Source organism: Oncorhynchus mykiss, chromosome 9 (genome assembly GCF_057628025.1).
Source record: "Oncorhynchus mykiss isolate SJ-2025 chromosome 9, ASM5762802v1, whole genome shotgun sequence".
Lineage (NCBI taxonomy): Eukaryota > Metazoa > Chordata > Actinopteri > Salmoniformes > Salmonidae > Oncorhynchus > Oncorhynchus mykiss.
The window spans coordinates 56034020-56058435 of NC_143030.1; the positions used below are offsets into that span (position 1 = coordinate 56034020).

General features: G+C 41.2%; 1 protein-coding gene across 2 annotated transcripts in view; it reads left to right on the forward strand.

Annotated features, from left to right (window-relative positions):
- The first annotated feature begins 8197 nt into the window (after positions 1 to 8197).
- The window catches only part of cntn3a.2 (contactin 3a, tandem duplicate 2), a 71783-nt gene continuing 55564 nt past the window's right edge, over positions 8198 to 24416 (forward strand). For both annotated transcript variants that reach the window (XR_016483318.1, XM_021616097.3), the window contains exons 1-8: positions 8198 to 8896; positions 11188 to 11311; positions 11458 to 11593; positions 13941 to 14116; positions 14300 to 14395; positions 16050 to 16253; positions 17354 to 17456; positions 17792 to 17976. Coding sequence is in view for 1 of the 2 variants with exons in the window: in XM_021616097.3 (XP_021471772.3) it covers positions 11257 to 11311; positions 11458 to 11593; positions 13941 to 14116; positions 14300 to 14395; positions 16050 to 16253; positions 17354 to 17456; positions 17792 to 17976 (955 nt within the window). In the remaining variant the exon portion in view is untranslated. The remainder of the gene's footprint in view (positions 8897 to 11187; positions 11312 to 11457; positions 11594 to 13940; positions 14117 to 14299; positions 14396 to 16049; positions 16254 to 17353; positions 17457 to 17791; positions 17977 to 24416) is intronic.

Here is a 24416-nt window from a genome sequence, read left to right on the forward strand (position 1 = left end):
GAAGGACTGACAGAAATGAATCACTAATAAGTAAATAAGTAATAATCTCCAGAAATGACTTTGTCAAATCAACAAAATGACTAGGGCATAACTAGGGCTTTACAATTATGGTGAAAACATGGAGAAATGTTAGGGTTAAATGGGTTAAAATCTTCCAAGAAGTCACAGAGGGACATGTCAAAATTACTGGACTTTGGAACTTTAGCAAGCTCTATGCAGTCAGGCCATCTGACCAAACTGGACAGTTCCTTGAACTTCATGGTATAGTTTCTGCTCTGACATGCACTGCCAACTGTGGGACCTTACACTGAGTGTACAAAACATCAAGAACACCTGCTTTTCCCATGGCCTAGACTGAACAGGTGAATCCAGGTGAAAGCTATGATCCCTTATTGATGTCACTTGTTAAATCCACTTCAATCAGTTTAGCAGAAGGGGAGGATACAGGTTAAATAATGATTTTTTTAAGCCTTGAGACAATTAAGACATGGATTGTCATTCAGAGGGTGAATGGGCAAGACAAAAGATTTAAGTGCCTTCGAACAGAGTATGGTAGTAGGTGCCAGGCACACCAGTTTGCGTCATGAACTGCAATGCAGCTGGGGTTTTTCACACGCAACAGTTTCCCATGTGTATCAAGAAGGTGTTCTTAATGTTTTGTACACTCAGTGTATATAGAAAGGTGTGTTTCTTTCAAAATCATGTCCAGTCAAATTACTTGGCCACAGGTGGACTCCAATTAAGTCATCTGAAAGATTATCAAAATAAAGTTGATGCACCTCAGCTCATTTTGGAGTGTCATAGCAAAGGGGTGTGAATACTTATGTAAATGAGATATTTCTGTATTTAATTTTCAATAAATTTGATAACATTTTTAAAAACATGTTTCACTTTGTCATTATGGAGTATTGTGTGTAGGTGGGCAAGAATATATATATATTTTAATCGTTTTTGAATTCAGGCTGTAACACAACAACATTTGTAATGAGTCAAGGGGTTTTGAATGAAGATTTCATATATTTTTTGTTAAATCCCCAATTTTGATCTTGTCTCATCGCTACAACTCCCCAATGGGCTCGTGAGGCGAAGGTCGAGTCATGCGTCCCCTAAAACATGACCCGCCAAACCACGCTTCTTAACACCCTTCCTGCACCAATGTGTCAGAGGAAACTTTCAACTGAAGACCAAGGACAGTGACTCTAGTGATTCATTGTCACTCTAGTGACAATGAGTCACTAGAGTGTGATGAGACATGTAAAGCCCCACGAGACAAACCCTCCCCTAACCCAGACGACGCTTTGCCAATTGTGCACCATCCTATGGAACTCCCGATCATAGCCAGTTGTGATACATAGTGACTCCTCTAGCACTGCGATGCAGTGCCTTAGACCACTGCGCCACTCGGGAGGTCCCAAATGAATACTTTCTGAAGGCAGCGTATCTCATGTGTATATGACAAATAAATAAACTTGAACTTGATAGTTCCATCTGTGCCACTGACTTAGTCTGGCTTTAATTCCAGTTTGTCTATGAATTAATAATTGATATGATGGATTCATGTCTCCATCTTAGGCCTAAATAGCATAATTAATGATATATGAGTGATACAGTATGGTCACATTTCATTTTGTCTGTTAAACCTACCCTTTGGAATGACTTCGATAGCAACAGTGAATCTATTTCATTTTTAAGTGGAGATCTCTCAACAATCATTCTAACGATAGCACAATTGGTAATAGTCAGTGACAAATATCATAGCTAAGCAGGCTTGGTTAAAACCAAGGGTTGGAACAGTTGAGGGAACAGAACCAAAAACCAGAAAATATAGGAATTATTTGAGGAACAGAACCCAAAATGGAAAAAAAGTGCTTTATCCTCTTCCGGAACTGAACTGTTATTTTAAAAGCATGGGAACCGGTTAATAACATTATTTTACATTCCTGGCATTTTTTTCCAGTCCCACAAAAATCGCAACACAGCGCCTATGCAAAGCCCTCACTCTCACTCAAAAACTTATTCCAGCGTCTGCCTGCCAGCTGGAAATCTGTGTCAGTGGGTGTGTGTGTAGGCTACCTTTCTCTCCCCTCTGAAGCATAGGTTACTGTAGCCTACAGACAACATTACAAGCATGATTCAGAAATTAGGGAGAGATGTTTAAAAGAATGGATTAACATTTTCAATGCTAGTTAAGGTTAATCACGTTTATTAACTTCAAAATGGTAAGATGTGTTTTAATTATTGTGCTGCTCTGCACACACAAGCATGTTAGCTAGCTAGCTAACGTTTGCTCTGGTCCAATGTTAAACCAACTCGGAAAGACATTCAAAGTTCCTCCATAGAAGACGCTCCTTCGTAGATATAATTCTGTGGGCCTAATTCAGATAATGCATGTCATAACAATATGCCCAACGCTTCAAAGCAAGCTTCCTCATCCTCTCTCACTCTCTCTCACCGGCAAAATTTCAGTTGCCTCTCGTGCCCTACAAAGTGACTGGCAGAACAGTGTGTGTGCTTGTCTTTCATTATGATTAAACCATGCTGTTACGGCAAAATACAATTTTCTCTTAACGACTTTCCTATATAGATTAAATCGCTTACCCACTCCATAGCAAGATGCTCTATCTGCACTGATTGGTAAAGTAAAGATCTGAAGTTGTTTTCAAGGTACAAATTCAACATATTTTATACAATTTGCTTATCATGATGATACTCTATAATCCTGAGGTTGTAATTTCACCCTCAAAACAACAGTTAATGATGAGAACTTTTTTCAAATCCATTATATTTTCCATGTAGATTCCACTTCACAATATGCTGACAAATTACGTTGAAACAACATTGATTCAACCAGTTTGTCCCCGGTGGGATACTACAGAAAATCCTTGGTATGGTGCTTGGACACTAACTGTAGCATGATCCTTACTGATACACTGACAAACTAACTCCTGTTCTGAATACATTAGATGAAATCTCCATTCAGTTATCACTCCATTTGGTTTTGTCAGTGAAGCTTTTAACAGTCAACATGTGCTTTGCACTTGGATGCAGTGGGAGATGCATGCCACCTGTTCCTCTGTGAGAGTGAACGTTTGTATTATAATGTATTTTTTTAAATCATGTTTGTAACACTTTCTATGAACCACTTCATAATTTATGTAGGCTTTTATAAGGTGACATTAGCTGTTACTAAAGATTATAGCAAGTATAATACACTATATTATTATATATTACACTATATCTACGAATATATAGTGCATAACGAGTCAAACATACTCTCTTGCAGCAAAAAAAATGTTGAAGAACACTGAATGTTCTTTACGGTCTCTACCTGGCTTTGGACTAACCCCAGTTACTCAGGTAGCGGTTTTGATTGAATAGTGCCCATAGTACTGTCTGAGGTTGTGGGACTATTGCCCAGTCCTCCCAAAGCAGGTATCTAATTCTCCTCTAGAAGCAGCCAAACTGTATTGACCAAGAACAGGATTTATCCCCAACTGGATCGCTCTCTTCTTTAATGGAGCCTGGGCTCCCTCATAGAGAGAGAGAGAGAGAATTCAAGGTACTCGGACCTAATGGACCCCACAAGCATGGAGCTGCAGTGGGCAATAAAAGGTATGCTGGGTCGTTAGTCTTAGGCAAGGCTGTTGAAACCATCCTGGCTAATGAAGTAAGGCTACACCAAGAGTCAACCATAGAGTGTAGGAATTAATGAAGCAACCCAAGGAGGGCATCCTTCCTCAGTGCATTCTTAAATTAGCAAACAGCTCAACGACAAAGCAAAGTTTTTTGTTTTTTTACAGCTATGTTCATAAAAAGTTTGTACAAATCGTGGTAAAGTCTTGTGTAGTCTAGAATACAAAGTTATGGAGGAAACAGGATTTGTAGTCCTGCGTAGTTTAATGCATTTATGCTTTAGAGTATTTATGAGCAGTTTTAAATATGAAAATGATATTGCTTTTTTTGTTGCTTCATCGCTTGCACAGTATTGAAGATACAAGTAACTAGATAAAGGTAACTTGTGAATATTTCACACAAGGGAATCTTAAAACTTGGACATTTAGTTGTTTGTGTATTAAATTTCTACTTCTTTGGTAGAAACGGCTGAGTCTTACTGCCTGGCTCAAAAATATCCAAGTACCTCAACTCCTTCATGGAGTTGAGCGCAGACTAGTTTTTTAAATAAACCTCGGACTCGTCGATACCTAAAAAATGTACATTCTTAAACCCTTTCCATGTACCTATGTTTTCCCTTTGTTGCGGTCCTTTCTTTGTTTGCTGAAATCCATACTCTTTAATTAAACGTTAATCAAATACAACCACTGACTGTTTCCTCAATGCTGTTGCTCTAAGAGGGCAACTCAGCATGCCCATGTGCTGACGAACATATTATGTGTTTACGGACATATTCAATCAATCCTTATCCCAGTCTGCTGTTCCCACATGCTTCAAGAGGGCCACCATTGTTCCTGTTCCCAAGAAAGATAAGGTAACTGAGCTAAACGACTACTGCCCCGTAACACTCACTTCCGTCATCATGAAGTGCTTTTAAAGACTAGTCAAGGACCATATCCCCTCCACCCTACCTGACACCCTAGACCCACTCCAATTTGCTTACCGCCCCAGTAGGTCTACAGACGACGCAATCGCAATCACACTGCACACTGCCCTAACCCATCTGGACAAGAGGAATACCTATGTGAGAATGCTGTTCATCGACTACAGCTCAGCACTTAACACCATAGTACCCTCAAAACTCGTCATCAAGCTCGAGACCCTGGGTCTCGACCTCGCCCTGTGCAACTGGGTACTGGACTTCCTAACGGGCAGCCCCCAGGTGGTGAGGGTAGGTAACAACATCTCCACCCCGCTGATCCTCAACACTGCGGCCCCACAAGGGTGTGTTCTGAGCACTCTCCTGAACTCCCTGTTCACCCACGACTGCGTGGCCATGCACGCCTACAACTCAATCATCAAGTTTGCGGACGACACTACAGTGGTAGGCTTGATTACCAACAACGACGAGACGACTTACAGGGAGGAGGTGAGGGCCCTCGGAGTGTGGTGTCAGGAAAATAACCTCACACCAAACGTCAACAAAACAAAGGAGATGATCGTGGACTTCAGGAAACAGCAGAGGGAGCACCCGCCTATCCACATCGACGGGACAGTAGTGGACAGGGTTTTAAGTTCCTCGGCGTACACATCACGGACAAACTGAATTGGTCCACCCACACAGACAGCGTTGTGAAGAAGGCGCAGCAGCGCCTCTTCAACCTCAGGAGGCTGAAGAAATTTGGCTTGTCACCAAAAGCACTCACAAACTTCTACAGATGCACAATCGAGAGCATCCTGTCAGGCTGTATCACCGCCTGGTACGGCAACTGCTTCGCCCACAACCGTAAGGCTCTCCAGAGGGTAGTGAGGTCTGCACAACGCATCACCGGGGGCAAACTACCTGCCCTCCAGGACACCTACACCACCCGATGTCACAGGAAGGCCATAAAGATCATCAAGGACAACAACCACCCGAGCCACTGCCTGTTCACCCCTCTATCATCCAGAAGGCAAGGTCAGTACAGGTGCATCAAAGCAGGGACCGAGAGACTGAAAAACAGCTTCTAATCTCAAGGCCATCAGACTGTTAAACAGCCACCACTAACATTGAGTGGCTGCTGCCAACATACTGACTCAACTCCAGCTCAGTTTAATAATGGAAATTGATGTAAAAAATGTATCACTAGCCACTTTAAACAATGCCACTTAATATAATGTTTACATACCCTACATTTCTCATCTCATATGTATATACTGTACTCTATATCATCTACTGCATCTTGCCATCTTTTTGTAATACATGTATCACTAGCCACTTTAAACTATGCCACTTTTATGTTTACATACCCTACATTACTCATCTCATATGTATATACTGTACTCGATACCATCTACTGCATCTTGCCTATGCCGTTCTGTACCATCACTCATTCATATATCTTTCCGTACATATTCTTTATCCCTTTACACTTGTGTGTATAAGGTAGTAGTTGTGGAATTGTTAGGTTAGATTACTCGCTGGTTATTACTGCATTGTCAGAACTAGAAGCACAAGCATTTCGCTACACTCGCATTAACATCTGCTAACCATGTGTATGTGACAAATAAAATTAGATTTAGATTTGAATCTCAATAAGGAAAGTCGGTGGTTATATTTGATTAACGTTTTATTAAAAACAAAGGCACACACCAACATAGGTACACGGTAAGGGTTTAAGAATTTTAACTTCTTAAGTATCAATATATAGCGACCCGAAGGAGTTGGAGGTTAATTAAAAAAACTATGGAAGAGTTGAGGTACTTGGCTAGCTAAAAGATAGACATGCAGAGGGAGGCTGTTATTCTCTAAAACTGGGCTAAACATGGAGGTTGCTCTATTGTGCTATTAACATGTTATCTTGCATCCATTTGCACTTTTCTTTGTAACTCCGGGTATTAGACAAGCTAGTCGTGGTGGAGCATTTACATTCACTTCTCTGAACGGTTGAGAAATAAGGCCTAATGACTTTTACAGCTTAACACACACACACATACAGACGGAGGTAATACCTTCAGGGTTCGGGCTAATCCGTGGTGCCTCGAGGCGGGATAAAAATATTCCTAGAGGCGGCTTTTCACAACAAGCTCCTAGGATCAAGTGCATGAATACATTACGGAGATAATTAAAGGAAATGTCAAATGGTGGCTGTATGGAGCATTATTAACGATGCCCTGGCCATGTTAAAGAATCCTGGGCTGAAGAGACGATGATCAATGTGTGTTTAATAGGTATCTGGTAGACTACACAGGCACTGACTGTAGTAAAAAAATAGTTTGTTTCACTGGGTTTGTCCCAGCTATTGACTGTGTGTGTGTGTGTGTGTGTGTGTGTGTGTGTGTGTGTGTGTGTGTGTGTGTGTGCGTGTGCGTGTGTGTGAGCGAGCATACGTGTTAAAGACAGACAACTGGCTGATAAAATGTGGGCCTTGTCTGAAGATAATTTATGAACTACAGTTATAGAGTGGGAAGGAGAGGTCCTCTCTAGAGGACTTGAAATAGATTAATAGCCTATCTTACTTTGTCATCAGAATAGTAGCATTGATTATTATTCCTTTACTCTGAGTGAAAGGAATGGTGGAATGCAAATATAACTGATCCAGGACACAAACTCAGAACCATCGGCACTATGACACAATGTACACCAGAAGGTGCATTGCTCAAGTGCAAAACGGCAGGGGATGTCATCTAGGATACTCATGTTAGCAATCTTCCGGTTACCAGCTCATTCCCCACTGGATTTCCCCCATCAGATTTGGGATTTACACCTGCAACTTTACAGTTGCTGGCCCACCTGTCCAACCTTTAGCCTAGGAAATAACAGAATTCTTATGCAGAAATGTCTTCTTCAAGTAGCCTACAGATCAAGGGGGGTTATTATGACACATTGAAACCATGTAAAATCTGATTTATAGATTGTTTATTAATGTTTAATTAGCCTACTGTAACCTATCAAGTGCATTGAAATGTCAATATTTTCCCAAAACTTTGATCAGTTGAAAGGTTACTACACACAATTAAGAGTTGCCCACAATAATTGATCATAGCTTCTATTCAGTCTACACCAGCATTGGGGCAGATTCGGACTGCCATGGATCTACACTGTGCAATATTTCAAGTATACAATAATATAACGGGCCAACCAGGACTCAGGGGTAGACGTAACATAGTAAATGTAAATCAGAGACACTCTAATTAGTATGATATGTTACCTTTCGTATGATATGTATTAATTTCTGGATGTTATTCATCCATTTTGTATGATATGTTGTGAATTACAATTTGTATCATATGTTATCAATTGCAATTCGTACAATACTTTACGAATTGAAATGTACAATAAATTTAAATTTGATCAAACATATGCTATGTTACGAATTCCAATTTGTTGTGGCTAATGTTAGCTAGGGTAGGGATTAAGGTTAGGAATAGGAGTTAGGTTAAAGGGTTTTAAGGTTAGGGTTAGCAAACATGCTAAGTAGTTGCAAAGTAGCTAATTAGCTAAAAATGCTAAAGATGAGATTCTAACTTTGGGTTGCTAGACATTGCCATTATAGCCCACCCATCCACCCCAACCAATTTAAGTAACCTACTGTCTTATGTAACCATATCAAATGTAACATAGGCTAACGTACTAATTGAGTGTACCAAATGTACGTTTACTATGTTATCTACTCTTCTGAGACCAGGCTGAAAGTGCAGTTATCAACATATCAATTTTTATAATCCTATCAATACATTTTGATATCCTGATCATTTTTACGCAGTGATGTCCCCACAGTTTTTCTGTCTGCTCAGATCTCTGGCGAAGACTGGCGCAGTTCTTTGGCTTCGGCAGGTGCGTCTGCCATACCGTTCCATCTTTTCTGCTTCTATCGTCTGCTTTAGCTACTTCACAGGGAATACGGAGACCTCCGCAAAATACTATTTTTAACATAATCTGCCAACATGAATGTGGCTCGGAGATAGGTCTGCGTTTGTGCTCATCTTTCGTACGGTTGCCGATTTGATTCATGAGCAAACTGTGTGGGTGTTGTTTTTGGGAAAGAGAAAACGACGTAGGCTATGAGACGCTTGCCTATTTAGTGCCTTCGTTCATTGCCTGTTTTTTCTTACACAGACTGTTTTTTTCGTACACTGACTGACCAGTGTTTCGGTTTAACCTGTATGAACGAGCTTGTGTTTCCGACATAAATCGGTGGAAAACGCGTCCGTGGCGGGTCAACTATTTATTATGGCTGAAAGAATTGAATTAGTGCACTGCTGGTCTGAATATATTTCAAGATAAGGAGAAAACGGCCGCTAGGTAAGGAAATTATCAAGCTTGGCATGTGTGGCCATGCCATTGAAACTGAAAAATCACTGAAACATTGTGTGGCTGGATATACATTATGATGGCAATGGTGACAATACAATTTACTTTCAATAAATTGTTCTTTGATTGGTAGCCTAATTCGTTTTCTTGGTGGGCCATCTATCTACCAAAGACATATGCCTATAGGCTTTGACATGAGGTGTTTCCTCTCAATTACAAACTCAATATAACAGCAACATAATATTAATAATAGATATTGGACATATAATGATTTGTGTGTTTGGTTTGATTAACGTTGATTGAGGATTGAGGAACATATAGCCTAGGCTACTCGCAGAAACTGCAAGCACTCACGATGTGTTTGCCATTGATACACATTTGTTGTTTTGTACAGTTCATTTCTGAAGCTATTTGACATATAGCCAGCCTAATGCTTGTTTGTCAGTTAAATGAGTTCTTGTATATTTCTTACCTCATCTTTCACATCTCTTTGTCCTTCCTATAGAACCCATAGGTGTTATCAACATCTATTGACATCACATCTAATTTTACCGTTTCAAATGTAACAAAGCATAGATGTAAAATTGTACATAGGCCTAATGGGGGGTTGCACTCAAAGCTGCATGTGCATTGAAAATTCATTGCATTGCCATGATAGAACCATTTAGGTGTTTCCAATGAGCTGCTGCTCAATGATACATTTTTCAAGGGACAAACGATGAGAGGTGGGTGGGTGCCTATTAGTTCAGTATGTTGAATATTTCTCTATGCAGAGAGATTCTGACTAACCTGCCAAGGTATGGCTCTGAATGAATGAGTCTGTCTGTTCATGCTTGGGGAACTAAAACAATAATCAAGTAATATGCATATTCTTCTATTGACTAAGTCAGTGGGAAGTCCTATTATTGTTATGAATGCAGAGGTGGTCAGTTTGGGTTGCCTTGCTGTTGAAATGCTGTGGTATTTGGTTACTTGCAGATACAGAGTAGAAGAGAGGGAGATGTGCTTCTTTTATGGGTTTCAATTGCTGTGGTACAGGAAGTGACACAACTCCTTATCATCTGTCATTCATCCTGCTACAGTTCTTTGGCTTATTTTTCACCAGCACATGTGGTGTCACATGATGTGAGTTCTATGTATGGTGACCAAACAGATGAAACCGTTTATTGAGCAGCTCAGGTTTCAAATAACTTATTCTACACAACTCCTATCACACAACAATCGTCAGCCCACAGTGAAGCCTATACAGTTTGCAAGGCTGTACTGTAGACCTACTGGAGAGGTGAAGCATGCAGAATTCTTCATGAGAAGGCGTGGAAAATCCAATTTAGGAGACTTCCAGCAGGAGAAAAGACCCAGTAAACATGAAAGCCTGGAGGAAATACTCCCTGAGACCTTACAAATCTGACATTACAGCAGCCAACACACAATTAGCCCATATAACTACACCACTAAAGCAGACTAGCCCGAGGATTATACCTTAAATGAGGTGTACATCATGTTTGAATCTGTGTGTGTGTTTGTGTGTGGGTGAGAAAGAGAGAGAGAGAGAGAGAGAGAGAGAGAGAGAGAGAGAGAGAGAGAGAGAGAGAGACAGTGCATTTGTGTGGTATCACATTTGTGTGTGTTTCATTCTTCAGTTCATTTGTGTCTAGTTTATTTGTATTTGGGAATCACTGCTCTACTGCAATTAACCTTAGTATTGCAATGCAGACCACGCAATGACCAGCCACTCGCCCTTGATCATGTACCTGTGGGGAATGGATTTCTCATCAAGCTCTCTAGATTCCCTCAGCATGTGGCAAGACATGCTGGTGTCGGTGAGACTAATTGATTGGATGGCACCCAATTCACAGGTCCAGGCTCCTTGGGCCTCAGAGGATATATTTGTCTCTGTGAAAGATGGAGCTGGGTCAACAGTTGTTCTCCTAATAGATTGGCGACTGTCTTGTCCCATATGCCAATGAGTGCTCCCTTGCTCGCTTGTATTGTTTGTTTCCATATCAGAATACACAGGATTCATTAATGCTGTTGCTCAATGGGAATGTTGAAACTGGATATTGAAAAAAAAACACGGTTAAGAGAAATGAACGGTTCCCACATTCAGTCCCAACATTCCATCACTCAATATTTCAATGTTGCCAATGTCAATTCCATATCCGTCTTCACTGCCTGTCCAAATTATGGCTAAGCACGAAAAAAGATACAGTATATTTGACGTTTTCATGAGGTGACATGAATGCTGAGTTTGGTGTTTTTGCTGTAATGACTGTCTCCTACAGGTCAGGCCTGTCTGTTCCGGCGTTTAGAGCTTATTGAATGAAAGTCTTATTCGTCCTTCTCTGCCAAAGATGACGTTACCATGGAAACAGCTTCTTCTGCTATCAATCATCGACTGTCTCGCAGGTAGAATTCTTTTTTTTTATGTTTAATGATTCTTTTGTAGGGACATTTACGATTTGAGTGTGACATCCGAAAAAGCTGGAACTCATGTCACAGCCAGAGTATATGAGTTAAACGTTCTGCTACATTGAAGAGTATGTCTTCCCCAGAATGTTTGGACAGTGGATCATTCCATGGTCCAAGATGGAGGATGGAACCCGGTGACTTGTTTATCCCTGTTGATTCTATGGAAGAGGAGGCCACTCTTACATGTGACGCTAAAGGAATCCCCCCTCCTCAATACAGGTAGGATTCTGACTTACTCACCTGGTTTGAATTTCTATATGACTACGACTACAACTATGACTACGTTTTACACCAGTGCCGCGGGGTCTACTGGTTTTCATCTTTGCTTTTCAATCAGCAACTCATTTACACCTGTGAAATTAGGTGTTTTGACTGTCTGGCCAATCAGGGACTTTAAAGGGTCAGGTTTATGTGGCGCTTCTCCCCTGCTCATGCTTTTCACATTAATAGCTTGTTGTTATTTTACAGAGGGGGGAAAAACCAGTTGCGCAAACAAAAACAAAAAGATGCATTGACTGTCAACTGTCTTTGCTGTGTCGTCCACACTACTCCAGCACAGCCGGTGTAAATGAGAAGAATAAAAGTGTTATTGAGCTCACACTACGTTCATAATCACATCTGGTTGGTATCTCCCCAGCTAAGATGAGGTATTTCCATTTTCTGATTAAAGGCGAGACGAGCGTGTTTAGCATTGCATCTCTTCAGGCTTGCTGTGCTCTGCACCACATGCCCTCAACACCTCCTCAGCTCCTCTCTTGAAGTGTAAATGGAATATACTGCTCCCTCCATTTTATCTTCTCTCGCACTCTCTCTCTCTCTCTCTCTTGCTTTCTCTCTCACTCCTGCCACTCATGCTCTCCTACCCCCAAAAAGGAAACAGGGTTTCTGAGATAAAATACATTGGTCTTGTGCTGCATATTTGGACTCATATAATCAATGAACATGTAAACAGTGTTTATTATATGAGATAAAGAGAAACTGAACTACATAATTCAAAATCAAATTCTATTTGTCACATGCTTCGTAAACGACAGGTATAGACTAACAGGGAAATGCTTACTTCCAAACAATGCAGAAATAATTTATTTAGAAAAATAGAAAAATAATAACACAAGTAATGTAACCATGCTGTTTATAATGCATTATGAATAGACTAATATGCTTTTATAGCACATGTTTAGTGCTGTGAGGGCTTCATCCCATAGTGCATTATAACTTACTTGCTATAAGCATTCATAACAGCTCACAGCTCAATTTAACAGCCTTTATATATGCCACAAGTCACCATCTGGGATCTAATACGATCCTCTGCCTTCCCCTGTTTGGCAAGAGCCCCAGGTCATCAAATCCTATCAATTAATTGCCATGATATAGTAGCGGGATTGATTGACTGAGTTTCAAGGTGCTTTACCTCTCAAATACTATGACTATTTTTTAAAATTACTTTTCTGGTTAAAAACGGTTTATGTGGAGTCACCAGTAGTCATAAACATCAATTGTAGTCCCAAAATTGAATAAAAAGTGTAAGTAGGATAACTTTGGTCATAAAGTCAGTATATTCCAAAACGGAGATTTGCGAGATTTAGGAAGTGAATGACGTTAACGTTTTCCTTGGACTTGATACCAGCTTTGATTATTGTCCTATTTTCTATGAGAATGCAGAAAGGGTGCAATGAAAGGAATGTGTGAAAGCATTGCTGTGTGGGTAGTGTGAGTTTGCACCTGCTGTGGTGTTTCATGGTGCTAATGTTCTTATTTAAAGAGAGAAGAACTGAGCATATTATACCAATCGAAAAATAACAAGGTGCTACTGTTTGTGACTATAGTATGTGCATTTTTGACCAATAGGCCTCGGTGGAGAGTGGAAACAATGTATTTGAGAGTTTGTCTTAAGTGGATGGGATATCCATATCAACCGTAAAACTGTAATAACACTAAATATTATGAATGCATTTGCATATTATTAAAAGGACATGACACACAATTTAAGTTTGTCGGATATCTTTAAACTCCAAAATAAGTCTGTCAAGATGAGTCCACATTCCCTTGCCATCCGAAGGTGTAGGTCCAACTACAGTATACAGTATGTGTCCAATTGAACGGAAAGGATAACGCAAATCTGGTAATGATATGGTTCTTAGTATTTCATTTGGGATTGTGGGATACAGCTGGACCTACAAAGTAGATGGCCTGGGACATGGATTTATCTCAACAGGGATTCTTCTTATTTAGCTTAGCTTGAATATTTACAAATTGTTATAAATAATTATGGATATTGGTATGTACTTCAAATATTGACATAGTAAAAACTCATGCACAGTATGTCCCTTCATTTGAAATGACAAAACAACAAAAGAAACAAACAAGCCTAAACCGTACCTACCTGTATATGTTATTTTTTATCATTGACCTCAGAATAACAATAAACTTTAAGTACCGTCCAAATAACGGTTGCTGCCTTTATTGAGTTTTAGTGTTCAATTTGCTCCCATAAATCCACTGTGGTAAATAGATAGAGATGTTTTGTGAATATTGCCAGCAGCTGATGGTATTTCTGCCCTCACAGATGGTCACTGAATGGAACTCTCATAAATCTGGAGTTGGACCACCGGCGTCGGTTGTCTGGGGGCAACCTCATCATAAGAAGTCTGGACCGCTACCAGGATGGGGGAAGGTATCAGTGTACAGCCTATAACACAATAGGAGCCGTTCTCAGCAGAAGAGCAAGCCTACAGTTTGCCTGTAAGTTAAGAACAGGCCATAATACTGCCTCCTGACACACTGCATTATTACATTGTCACCATTGATAATAACACACCATACCTTATAATGCTTTACATGCAGGTGGTTCATAGGGGGAAATGAGTGTCATCAGTGCTATATTTATATTCTTAGATGTCATAAATTGACCTGTTTCTCTTCTAGACTTGGATCATTTTAAACTCCACACAAGAAGTGCGGTGTCAGTTCGAGAAGGACAAGGAGTTGTGTTACTCTGTGGAACACCCACGTCCTCAGGAGGTATTGAATTACTTTTGTTATCTTCTTTTGACACTTGACAGTCCTATATGAATCCACACGGCATTTCAACTATACTTTAGCACTACTACTTAAGCATGATTTTGCATACAATTTAATCAGTGCTTTTGGTGCAATTATTTCAACTGATAGCACAAAACTCAAACAGTCAGAAATGTCCAAATCGTTACATATAGGTAAATTCCACACCAGTTTGGGCTAAAGATAGTCATGATGTTTTCGATCTTCCTCTAATAAAATCCATACGAAGGTTGTTTGGGGGGAATTAAGAAATATTTAAATAAAGTTGGAACATCTGTGAGATGTTGTTGTTACCCAGGTCTCCACTACAACGATTAGTCTGTAGATGCTACAAAGTAAGTCTTGGTGTCTTTTCAGAACTTACCGTGCGCTCTGAAATATGAGTAGTGTTTACATTAAGAATGCAATTTATTTACTTTAATATATAGATAACATAAATATAACATATTTAACATATATAACATCTGAGAGCAGTGTGTAGGTATATGGATGTTGACTGTGCGTAGGTGTTGGCACTGAGGAAGAAGTCATTTGATGGTAGGGGTTGTCTCATGACACATCCCTTTTTGTCCTCTCCATCCCTTTGGGAGCTTTGCTCAAAACACGTGACGGCAGGTATAAGGGGTTATACCACCCTTTATAAAGCATAGCATTTTGGGAAATTGACATAGTGCACTATGTCACATTTGGCTATAAACCCTATATAGGGAGTGGTTATGTCACCCTTTATACACAAATCAAATCCAAATGAAATCCATCACAAAGACACATTGTCTTTATGGCTGTGTTTACATGAGTGGCCCAATTCAGATCTTTTTTACACTATTAACCTGTGAATGTGAAGTCATACTTCCGGATCAGGTCATCTCCCGGGTCTTTTCAAGATTATATCATAAAATGTATGAAAATACGGTCATTTAAGATATATACAATTATAATAGTATTTGTTTACTGATTTACTCACACCCAATGCCTTTCATCAAAATATTTGAATCTCAAAAAGTAAGACACATCGTTGAAAATTAGAAAAGGTTTGCAGCGTTGTTAGCATGCTGGAGCGCGCCTGCTCAAGCTGAGGACCTACAGGATGGTAAGAACCCGTTAGCTGCAGGCAATTTGATGTGTTTCATAATAGATGATGCTTTTTTTGTGAATGTTGCCACCCAGTACTTTTTGAAAATGTAAAAAAATATATGTTTCTGAAGACTGGCAAGCTGTCGAAACACCTTTAAGCAGTTGTTGTTTATGTCTGTAGTTCAAATTAAAGAGTTGTAACTTTTTGGCTTCGTGCTTTTTCTTGGGCGTCAAATTCGTATATATTTTTTTCTAAACACATATGCATTTTAATATATATCTTAAATGTGCACGTTTTCATGGATTTGAGGATGCATTTTTGAAGCCCATTCTTACAAAACAAGGATCCCAGAAGTAACAATTAGCGTCACTTTCATAGGGTATTGGTGTTTTGACAAATCACATCAGATCTTTGCCAATTGGGCAAAAGATCAGAACTGGGCTGCCTGTATAAATGCAGCATTTGTGTTCTTGGTTTAAAGTTTTGAATGTTACGTCATATCAGTAGTTGGCTAAATCTCCCCCTCATTTACCTTTCTAGACCTTAGTTATTCATGGGTCTTCAATGAATACCCATACTTCGTCCAGCAAGACAACCGGCGCTTCGTATCTCAGGAGACTGGCAACCTGTACATCGCCAAAGTGGAGCCCTCAGATGTGGGCAACTATACCTGTGTGGTGATGAACAGCATCACAAAGAGCAAAGTTCACAGCTCACCCACATCTCTGGTCCTGAGGAAAGACGGTAAGCTTATTCATCAGAAGACCTTGCATAATGATTCATAACATACAGATAGCAGGCATTGTAGGTAGGCATTCATTTGAGCCAACTTTTTTGTAGTATAATAAAAATGGACTTTTATTTGGAAGACACCTTAAACATGATGTTGAATAAATGTGTTATGAATGTGGGTTGAAAGATACGGCGACATTCATGAAGGTGTCATGACTGGTTTCATAAAGGCGTTATGTATAGTATACCTCCTTCGTATAAGCTAACATTGTGATTACCTGATATGCATTGTTTAGTTGCCAGGCCATGTTCATTATGTAGGCTTTATCACCGATGATCCAGGTGCCTTATTTTCTTACTCTGCTTTTTAAACAACTGCCTGTACTTGGAGGAATCCAAAGAACTGTTCCTTATAGCTACAGTATCTCTGCAGCTCTTCACGCTTTTGCAGAAAGTAAACACTGCCTTTGGGTTGAATTAAACATTTAAATATTAACCATACATTCAAAATCAGCCAGACCCTCAAGAGATAACCTTAGTGTATTCCACCCAGGAACGGAGGCTTTAAATGATTTGATGCTGTTATTTCGCTACTCTCCCTCGAATGCATGCTTAAAGCTGCAATATGTAACTTTTTAGGGCGACCCTGACAAATTCATTAAAAATAAGTGTAAGAAGTTGTAGATCTGTCGTCCTATGTGCGCTATTTCTATGCTTCCTGTTCTTAAGCGTCATTTCTGCCTCTTTTACTTTAGTTTTTGCACACCAGTTTCAAACAGCAGAAAATATTTTTGCTTATGGAAAATATATTTCACAGCAGTTTAGATGGTACAATGATTATATACGCTATACTTGCTTGATTTGTCACATAAACTGAAATTAGGTGAACTATTAGAATTTCTGCGACCAGGAAATGATGGAGCGATTTCTTCATAGTGTATCTTTAAGTGGAGTAGTAGTTTAGTTCACCTAAGAAATAGTGTTTATGCATGTATTTTTTTTCTGTTAGTTTTACAATGCTTTTGTTGGGCCTCACAATGCAAGGTAGCATAGCTTGTATGTCATGAATAATGGAAGCATGAACAACAACTACTTGTACTTGTACGTCATAGGAGTAATGGGAGAATACGAGCCGAAAATAGAAGTTAATTTCCCCGACACCGTACCAGCAGCAAAAGGATCAGTGGTTACGCTGGAGTGTTTTGCTCTTGGGAAGTAAGCTGTATTTCTTGGAGCATGTTTTCAATCTTCCCTCTTCTTTCACTCACTTAAAGCATTTTGGGATTTTTATAGAGAAGTGTCACTAGGGCAATTATGTTTGTTCGACTGTGGCATCGCTCTATTATTCGTCAGAACAGCCTTTGAATGCAATGATTGTCAACGTCAGTTTGTGAAGGGCCACATGCATACTTTCTTCAAATGACTTTCTTTATTTAATGGATAGAATACGAAAATGAGTTGCATAAAATCTCGTTAGATATGGTCTAACAGAGAAGATGTGGAGTCGACACTCTAGATCTCTAACATGTTTTGCTTTCTGTCTTTCCTAGCCCTGTCCCTGAGATTACTTGGAAGAGGGCTAATGGAGTCCCGTTCCCCAGCAAAGTGAAGATGAAGTACTCCAATGCCGTCTTGGAGATCCCCAGCTTCCAACAAGACGACACGGGGGGCTATGAGTGTGTGGCCGAAAACAAGATGGGGAAGAACATCGCTACAGGCCGATTGGCCTTCCATGGTACTGTCACCCTGTGGGATCGCAAATATAATTTTAACCATCAGGCGAGTCAGTTAAAAACACCCCTTTTTACAATGACAGCCTGATAAGTGGCTAGAGGCAAGTGCAGCAATAAATCATGAAAATGTACAGTATATGTACAATAAAGTTACAAAACAAGACCCCCCCCCCCCCCCCAAAAAAAAAGTACATTTTATTTCACCTTTATTTAACCAGGTAGGCTAGTTGAGAACAAGTTCTAATTTACAACTGCAACCTAGCCAAGATAAAGCACAGCAGTGCGACACAAACAACAACACAGAGTTACACATGGAATAAACAAGTGTAACCGATGTGAAATGGCTAGCTAGTTAGCGGTGGTGCACGCTAATAGCATTTCAATCAGTGACGTCACTTGCTCTGAGACCTTGAAGTAGTGGTTCCCCTAGCTCTGCAAGGCCGGGGCTTTTGTGGAGCGATGGGTAACGATGCTTCGTGGGTGTCAGTTCTTGATGTGTTCAGAGGGTCCCTGGTTCGAGCCTGGGTATGGGTGAGGGGACGGACAAAAGTTATACTGTTACACAAGCGTACAGTCAAAAACGCAATAGGAAAAAAAATAAAGTCTATATACAATGTGTGCAAATGGCGTGAGGAGGTAAGGCAATAAATAGGCCATAGTAGCAAGTAATTACAATTTAGCAAATTAACACTGGAGTGATAGATGTGCAGATGATGATGTGCAAGTAGAAATACTGGTGTGCAAAGAGCAAAAAAGGTAATAAAAACAATATGGGGATGAGGTAGGTAGATTGGATGGGCTATTTGCAGATGGGCTATGTACAGCTGCAGTGATCATTTAGCTATTTTAGCTGATGTCTTCAGCGATCTTTGCAATTCATTCCAGTCACTGGCAGCAGAGAACTGGAAGGAAAGGCGGCCAATGGGGGTGTTGGCTTTGGGGATGACCAGTGAGATAACCTTCTGGAGCGCGTGCTACGGGTGGGTGTTGTTATCGTGACCAGTGAGCTGAGATAAGGCGGAGCTTTGCCTACCAAAGACTTATAGATGACCTGGAGCCAGTGCGTCTGGCAACGAATATGTAGCAAGGGCCAGCCAATTAGAGCATACAGGTCGCAGTGGTGGGTGGTATATGGGGCTTTGGTGACAAAACGGATGGCACTGTGATATACTGCATCCAGTTTTCTATTTTGTAAATTACATCACCGAAGTCGAGGATCGGTTGGATAGTCAATTTCACTAGGGTATGTTTGGCGGCGTGAGTGAAGGACGCTTTGGTGCGGGATAGCAAGCCGATTCTATATTTAATTTTGGATTGAAGATGTTTAATGTGAGTCTGGAAGGAGAGTTTACAGTCTAGGCAGACACCTAGGTATTTGTAGTTGTCCACATATTCTAAGTCTGAACCGTCCAGAGTAGTGATGCAAGTCGGGCGGGCAGGTGTGGGCAGCGAACGGCTGAAAAGCATGCATTTAGTTTTAATAGCGTTTAAGAGCAGTTGGAGGCCACGGAAGGAGTGTTGTATGGCATTGAAGCTCGTTTGGAGGTTTGTTAACACAGTGTCCAAAGAAGGGCCAGATGTATACAGAAGGGTGTCGTCTGTGTAGAGGTGGATCAGGGAATCACCCGCAGCAAGAGCGACATCGTTGATATATACAAAAGAGTCGGCCCGAGAATTGAACCCTGTGGTACCCCCATAGAGACTGCCAGAGGTCCTGATAACAGGCCCATCACAATTCAAAAGGACAAAAACACATGGCAAGAACCCAACAAACAGTAAAAACAATCCATATATGGTCAGCAATCATTTGTTAGGACATCAAATACAACAAGCATACCATCCTACTTTCAAGAGGGACGGATTTATCCATGTGTAAAATGTTCACTACATTTTACAACCATGAACACACACTATTGGTCATTATGAAAGCTGTGCTATATTCAAGATAATGCACAGGCTCTCATGCCATCATTATATTGCTGTTGCTACTTCTCATTGGCAAAGTACAGCCACTGTTGGTATTATAATGTAATAATATATTGTTTGTTTATTGATTTTACACTGAACAAAAATATAAATGCAACATTCAACAATTTCAAAGATTTGACTGAGTTACAGTTCATATAAGGAAATCCATCAATTGAAATCAATGAATTAGGCCCTAATCAATGGATTTCACATGACTGGGAATACAGATATGCATCTGTTGGTCACAGATACCTTTTTTTTTTAGAGTAGGGGCGTGGATCAGAAAATCAGTCAGTATCATGCAGCGCAACATCTCCTTCAAATGGAGTTGATCAGGCTATTCATTCCTTTACACTTGTAAAGGTAGTTGTTGTGAAATTCTTAGATTACTTGTTAGATATTCCTGCACGGTCGGAACTAGAAGCATAAGAATTTCGCTACACTTGCATTAAATCAAATCAAATCAAATTTTATTTGTCACATACACATGGTTAGCAGATGTTAATGCGAGTGTAGCAAAATGCTTGTGCTTCTAGTTCCGACAATGCAGTAATAACAAGTAATCTAACTAACAATTCCAAAACTACTGTCTTGTACACAGTGTAAGGGGATAAAGAATATGTACATAAGGATATATGAATGAGTGATGGTACAGAGCAGCATAGGCAAGATACAGTAGATGGTATCGGGTACAGTATGTACAAATGAGATGAGTATGTAAACAAAGTGGCATAGTATAGTATAAAGTGGCTAGTGATACATGTATTACATAAGGATACCGTCGATGATATAGAGTACAGTATATACGTATGCATATGAGATGAATAATGTAGGGTAAGTAACATTTATATAAGGTAGCATTGTTTAAAGTGGCTAGTGATATATTTACATCATTTCCCATCAATTCCCATTATTAAAGTGGCTGGAGTTGAGTCAGTGTCAGTGTGTTGGCAGCAGCCACTCAGTGTTAGTGGTGGCTGTTTAACAGTCTGATGGCCTTGAGATAGAAGCTGTTTTTCAGTCTCTCGGTCCCAGCTTTGATGCACCTGTACTGACCTCGCCTTCTGGATGATAGCGGGGTGAACAGGCAGTGGCTCGGGTGGTTGATGTCCTTGATGATCTTTATGGCCTTCCTGTGACATCGGGTGGTGTAGGTGTCCTGGAGGGCAGGTAGTTTGCCCCCGGTGATGCGTTGTGCAGACCTCACTACCCTCTGGAGAGCCTTACGGTTGAGGGCGGTGCAGTTGCCATACCAGGCGGTGATACAGCCCGCCAGGATGCTCTCGATTGTGCATCTGTAGAAGTTTGTGAGTGCTTTTGGTGACAAGCCGAATTTCTTCAGCCTCCTGAGGTTGAAGAGGCGCTGCTGCGCCTTCTTCACGATACTGTCTGTGTGAGTGGACCAATTCAGTTTGTCTGTGATGTGTATGCCGAGGAACTTAACTTGCTACCCTCTCCACTACTGTTCCATCGATGTGGATAGGGGGGTGTTCCCTCTGCTGTTTCCTGAAGTCCACAATCATCTCCTTAGTTTTGTTGACGTTGAGTGTGAGGTTGTTTTCCTGACACCACACTCCGAGGGCCCTCACCTCCTCCCTGTAGGCCGTCTCATCGTTGTTGGTAATCAAGCCTACCACTGTTGTGTCGTCCGCAAACTTGATGATTGAGTTGGAGGCGTGCGTGGCCACGCAGTCGTGGGTGAACAGGGAGTACAGGAGAGGGCTCAGAACGCACCCTTGTGGGGCCCCAGTGTTGAGGATCAGCGGGGAGGAGATGTTGTTGCCTACCCTCACCACCTGGGGGCGGCCCGTCAGGAAGTCCAGTACCCAGTTGCACAGGGCGGGGTCGAGACCCAGGGTCTCGAGCTTGATGACGAGCTTGGAGGGTACTATGGTGTTGAATGCCGAGCTGTAGTCGATGAACAGCATTCTCACATAGGTATTCCTCTTGTCCAGATGGGTTAGGGCAGTGTGCAGTGTGGTTGAGATTGCATCGTCTGTGGACCTATTTGGGCGGTAAGCAAATTGGAGTGGGTCTAGGGTGTCAGGTAGGGTGGAGGTGATATGGTCCTTGACTAGTCTCTCAAAGCACTTCATGATGACGGATGTGAGTGCTACGGGGCGGTAGTCATTTAGCTCAGTTACCTTAGCTTTCTTGGGAACAGGAACAATGGTGGCCCTCTTGAAGCATGTGGGAACAGCAGACTGGTATAGGGATTGATTGAATATGTCCGTAAACACACCGGCCAGCTGGTCTGCGCATGCTCTGAGGGCGCGGCTGGGGATGCCATCTGGGCCTGCAGCCTTGCGAGGGTTAACACGTTTAAATGTCTTACTCACCTCGGCTGCAGTGAAGGAGAGACCGCATGTTTTCGTTGCAGGCCGTGTCAGTGGCACTGTATTGTCCTCAAAGCGGGCAAAAAAGTTATTTAGTCTGCCTGGGAGCAAGACATCCTGGTCCGTGACTGGGCTGGATTTCTTCCTGTAGTCCGTGATTGACTGTAGACCCTGCCACATGCCTCTTGTGTCTGAGCCGTTGAATTGAGATTCTACTTTGTCTCTGTACTGGCGCTTAGCTTGTTTGATAGCCTTGCGGAGGGAATAGCTGCACTGTTTGTATTCGGTCATGTTACCAGACACCTTGCCCTGATTAACATCTGCTAACCATGTGTATGTGACCAATGAAATTTGATTTGATTTGATTGTGGCCTATGGAATGTTGTCCCACTCCTCTTCAATGGCTGTGCGAAGTTGCTGGATATTGGCGGAAACTGGAACACGCTGTTGTACATGTCAATCCAGAGCATCCCAAACATGCTCAATGGGTGATATGTCTGGTGAGTATGCAGGCCATGGAAGAACTGGGACATTTTCAGCTTCCATGAATTGTGTACAGATCATTGCGACATGGGTGATGGCGGCAGATGAATGGCACGACAATAGGCATCAGGATCTCGTCACGATATCTCTGTGCATTCAAATTGCCATCGATAAAATGCAGTTGTGTTCTTTGTCTGTAGCTTATGCTTGCCGATTCCATAACCCCCCTCCGTCACCATGGGGCACTTTTTTCACAATGTTGACATCAGTAAACCGCTCGCCCACACAACTCCATAGACTGTCTGCAATCTGCCTTGTACAATTGAAACCGGGATTAAGCCGTGAAGAGCACACTTCTCCAGCATGCCAGTGGCCATCGAAGATTAACATTTTTCCACTGAAGTTGGTTACGACGCCGAACTGCAGTCAGGTCAAGACCATGGTGAGGACGATGAGCAAACAGATGAGGTTCCTGAGACGGTTTCTGACAGTATGTACAGAAATTCTTCGGTTGTACAAACCCACAGTTTCATCAGCTGTCCGGGTGGCTGGTCGCAGATAATCCCGCAGGTGAAGAAGCCGGATGTGGAGGTCCTGTGCTGGCGTGGTGACACGTGGTCTACGGTTGTGAGACCGGTTCGAATAACTGCCAAATTCTCAAAAACTACGTTGGAGACAGCTTATGGTAGATAAATGAACATTAAATTCTCTGGCAAGAGCTCTGGTGGACATTCATGCAGTCTGTGGCATTGTGTTGTGTGACAAAACTGCACATTTTAGAGTGGTCTTTTATTATCCCCAGCACAAGCTGCACCTGTGTAATGATCATGCTGTTTAATCAGCTTCTTGATATGACACACCTGTCAGGTGGATGGATTATCTTGGCAAAGGAGAAATTCTCACTAACAGGGATGTATGGAACATTCCGGGGATATTTTATTTCAGCTCATGAAACATGGGACAAACACTTGTTGCATTTATATTTTTGTTTAATGTGCATTGTTGTTATCTGTAAGCATTGCAGGCAACTCTGTTTTTGATTTTCAGTTATCATTCTGGTAGAAAACATTTCCAGTTGGGACAGACAGTCTCACATTGGAAGTATATTTGGCAATACTTTTACTAAAATTATTTCATTTTTTTATGCCTGGATTGCTTCTGCTTCCTCTCCTTTTCTTTCCCATGGTCTCATGGCTGAGGCAAAATAACACTTTCCTAATTGGAGTTGACAGAATGTTAACAAGTGACAATGGTGTTAAAAGACTTTCTGCAAAAGCTCCTTGAAACCCAGTTTGGTGCTGGGAATAGGTCAGAGGTGAGTTTGGCTGTGAAACCAATTTTAATTATGATCTCTACAGTCTGGGAGCGTTGCAGGTGAAGAGTTTGTGTCATCTCTGTAAGAATTCCCTAATCTCTAGTGCATTCAAGTACATGATAGCGCTGCTTACAGAGGGTGACACAGTTTGAACAGAGAATTGCACATTGTTCCTCACTGTGAAGCCAAGTGCATGTTTGTGTTACTAAAGATAGCAGATACAGTAGATACTGCCCCTTTGCAGTGAAAGGGACATTGTCCTGTGTAGGGTGCAGCTTTCGGATGGGACGTTAAACGGAAGTCCTGACTCTCTGTGATCACAAAAGATCCCGTGGCACTT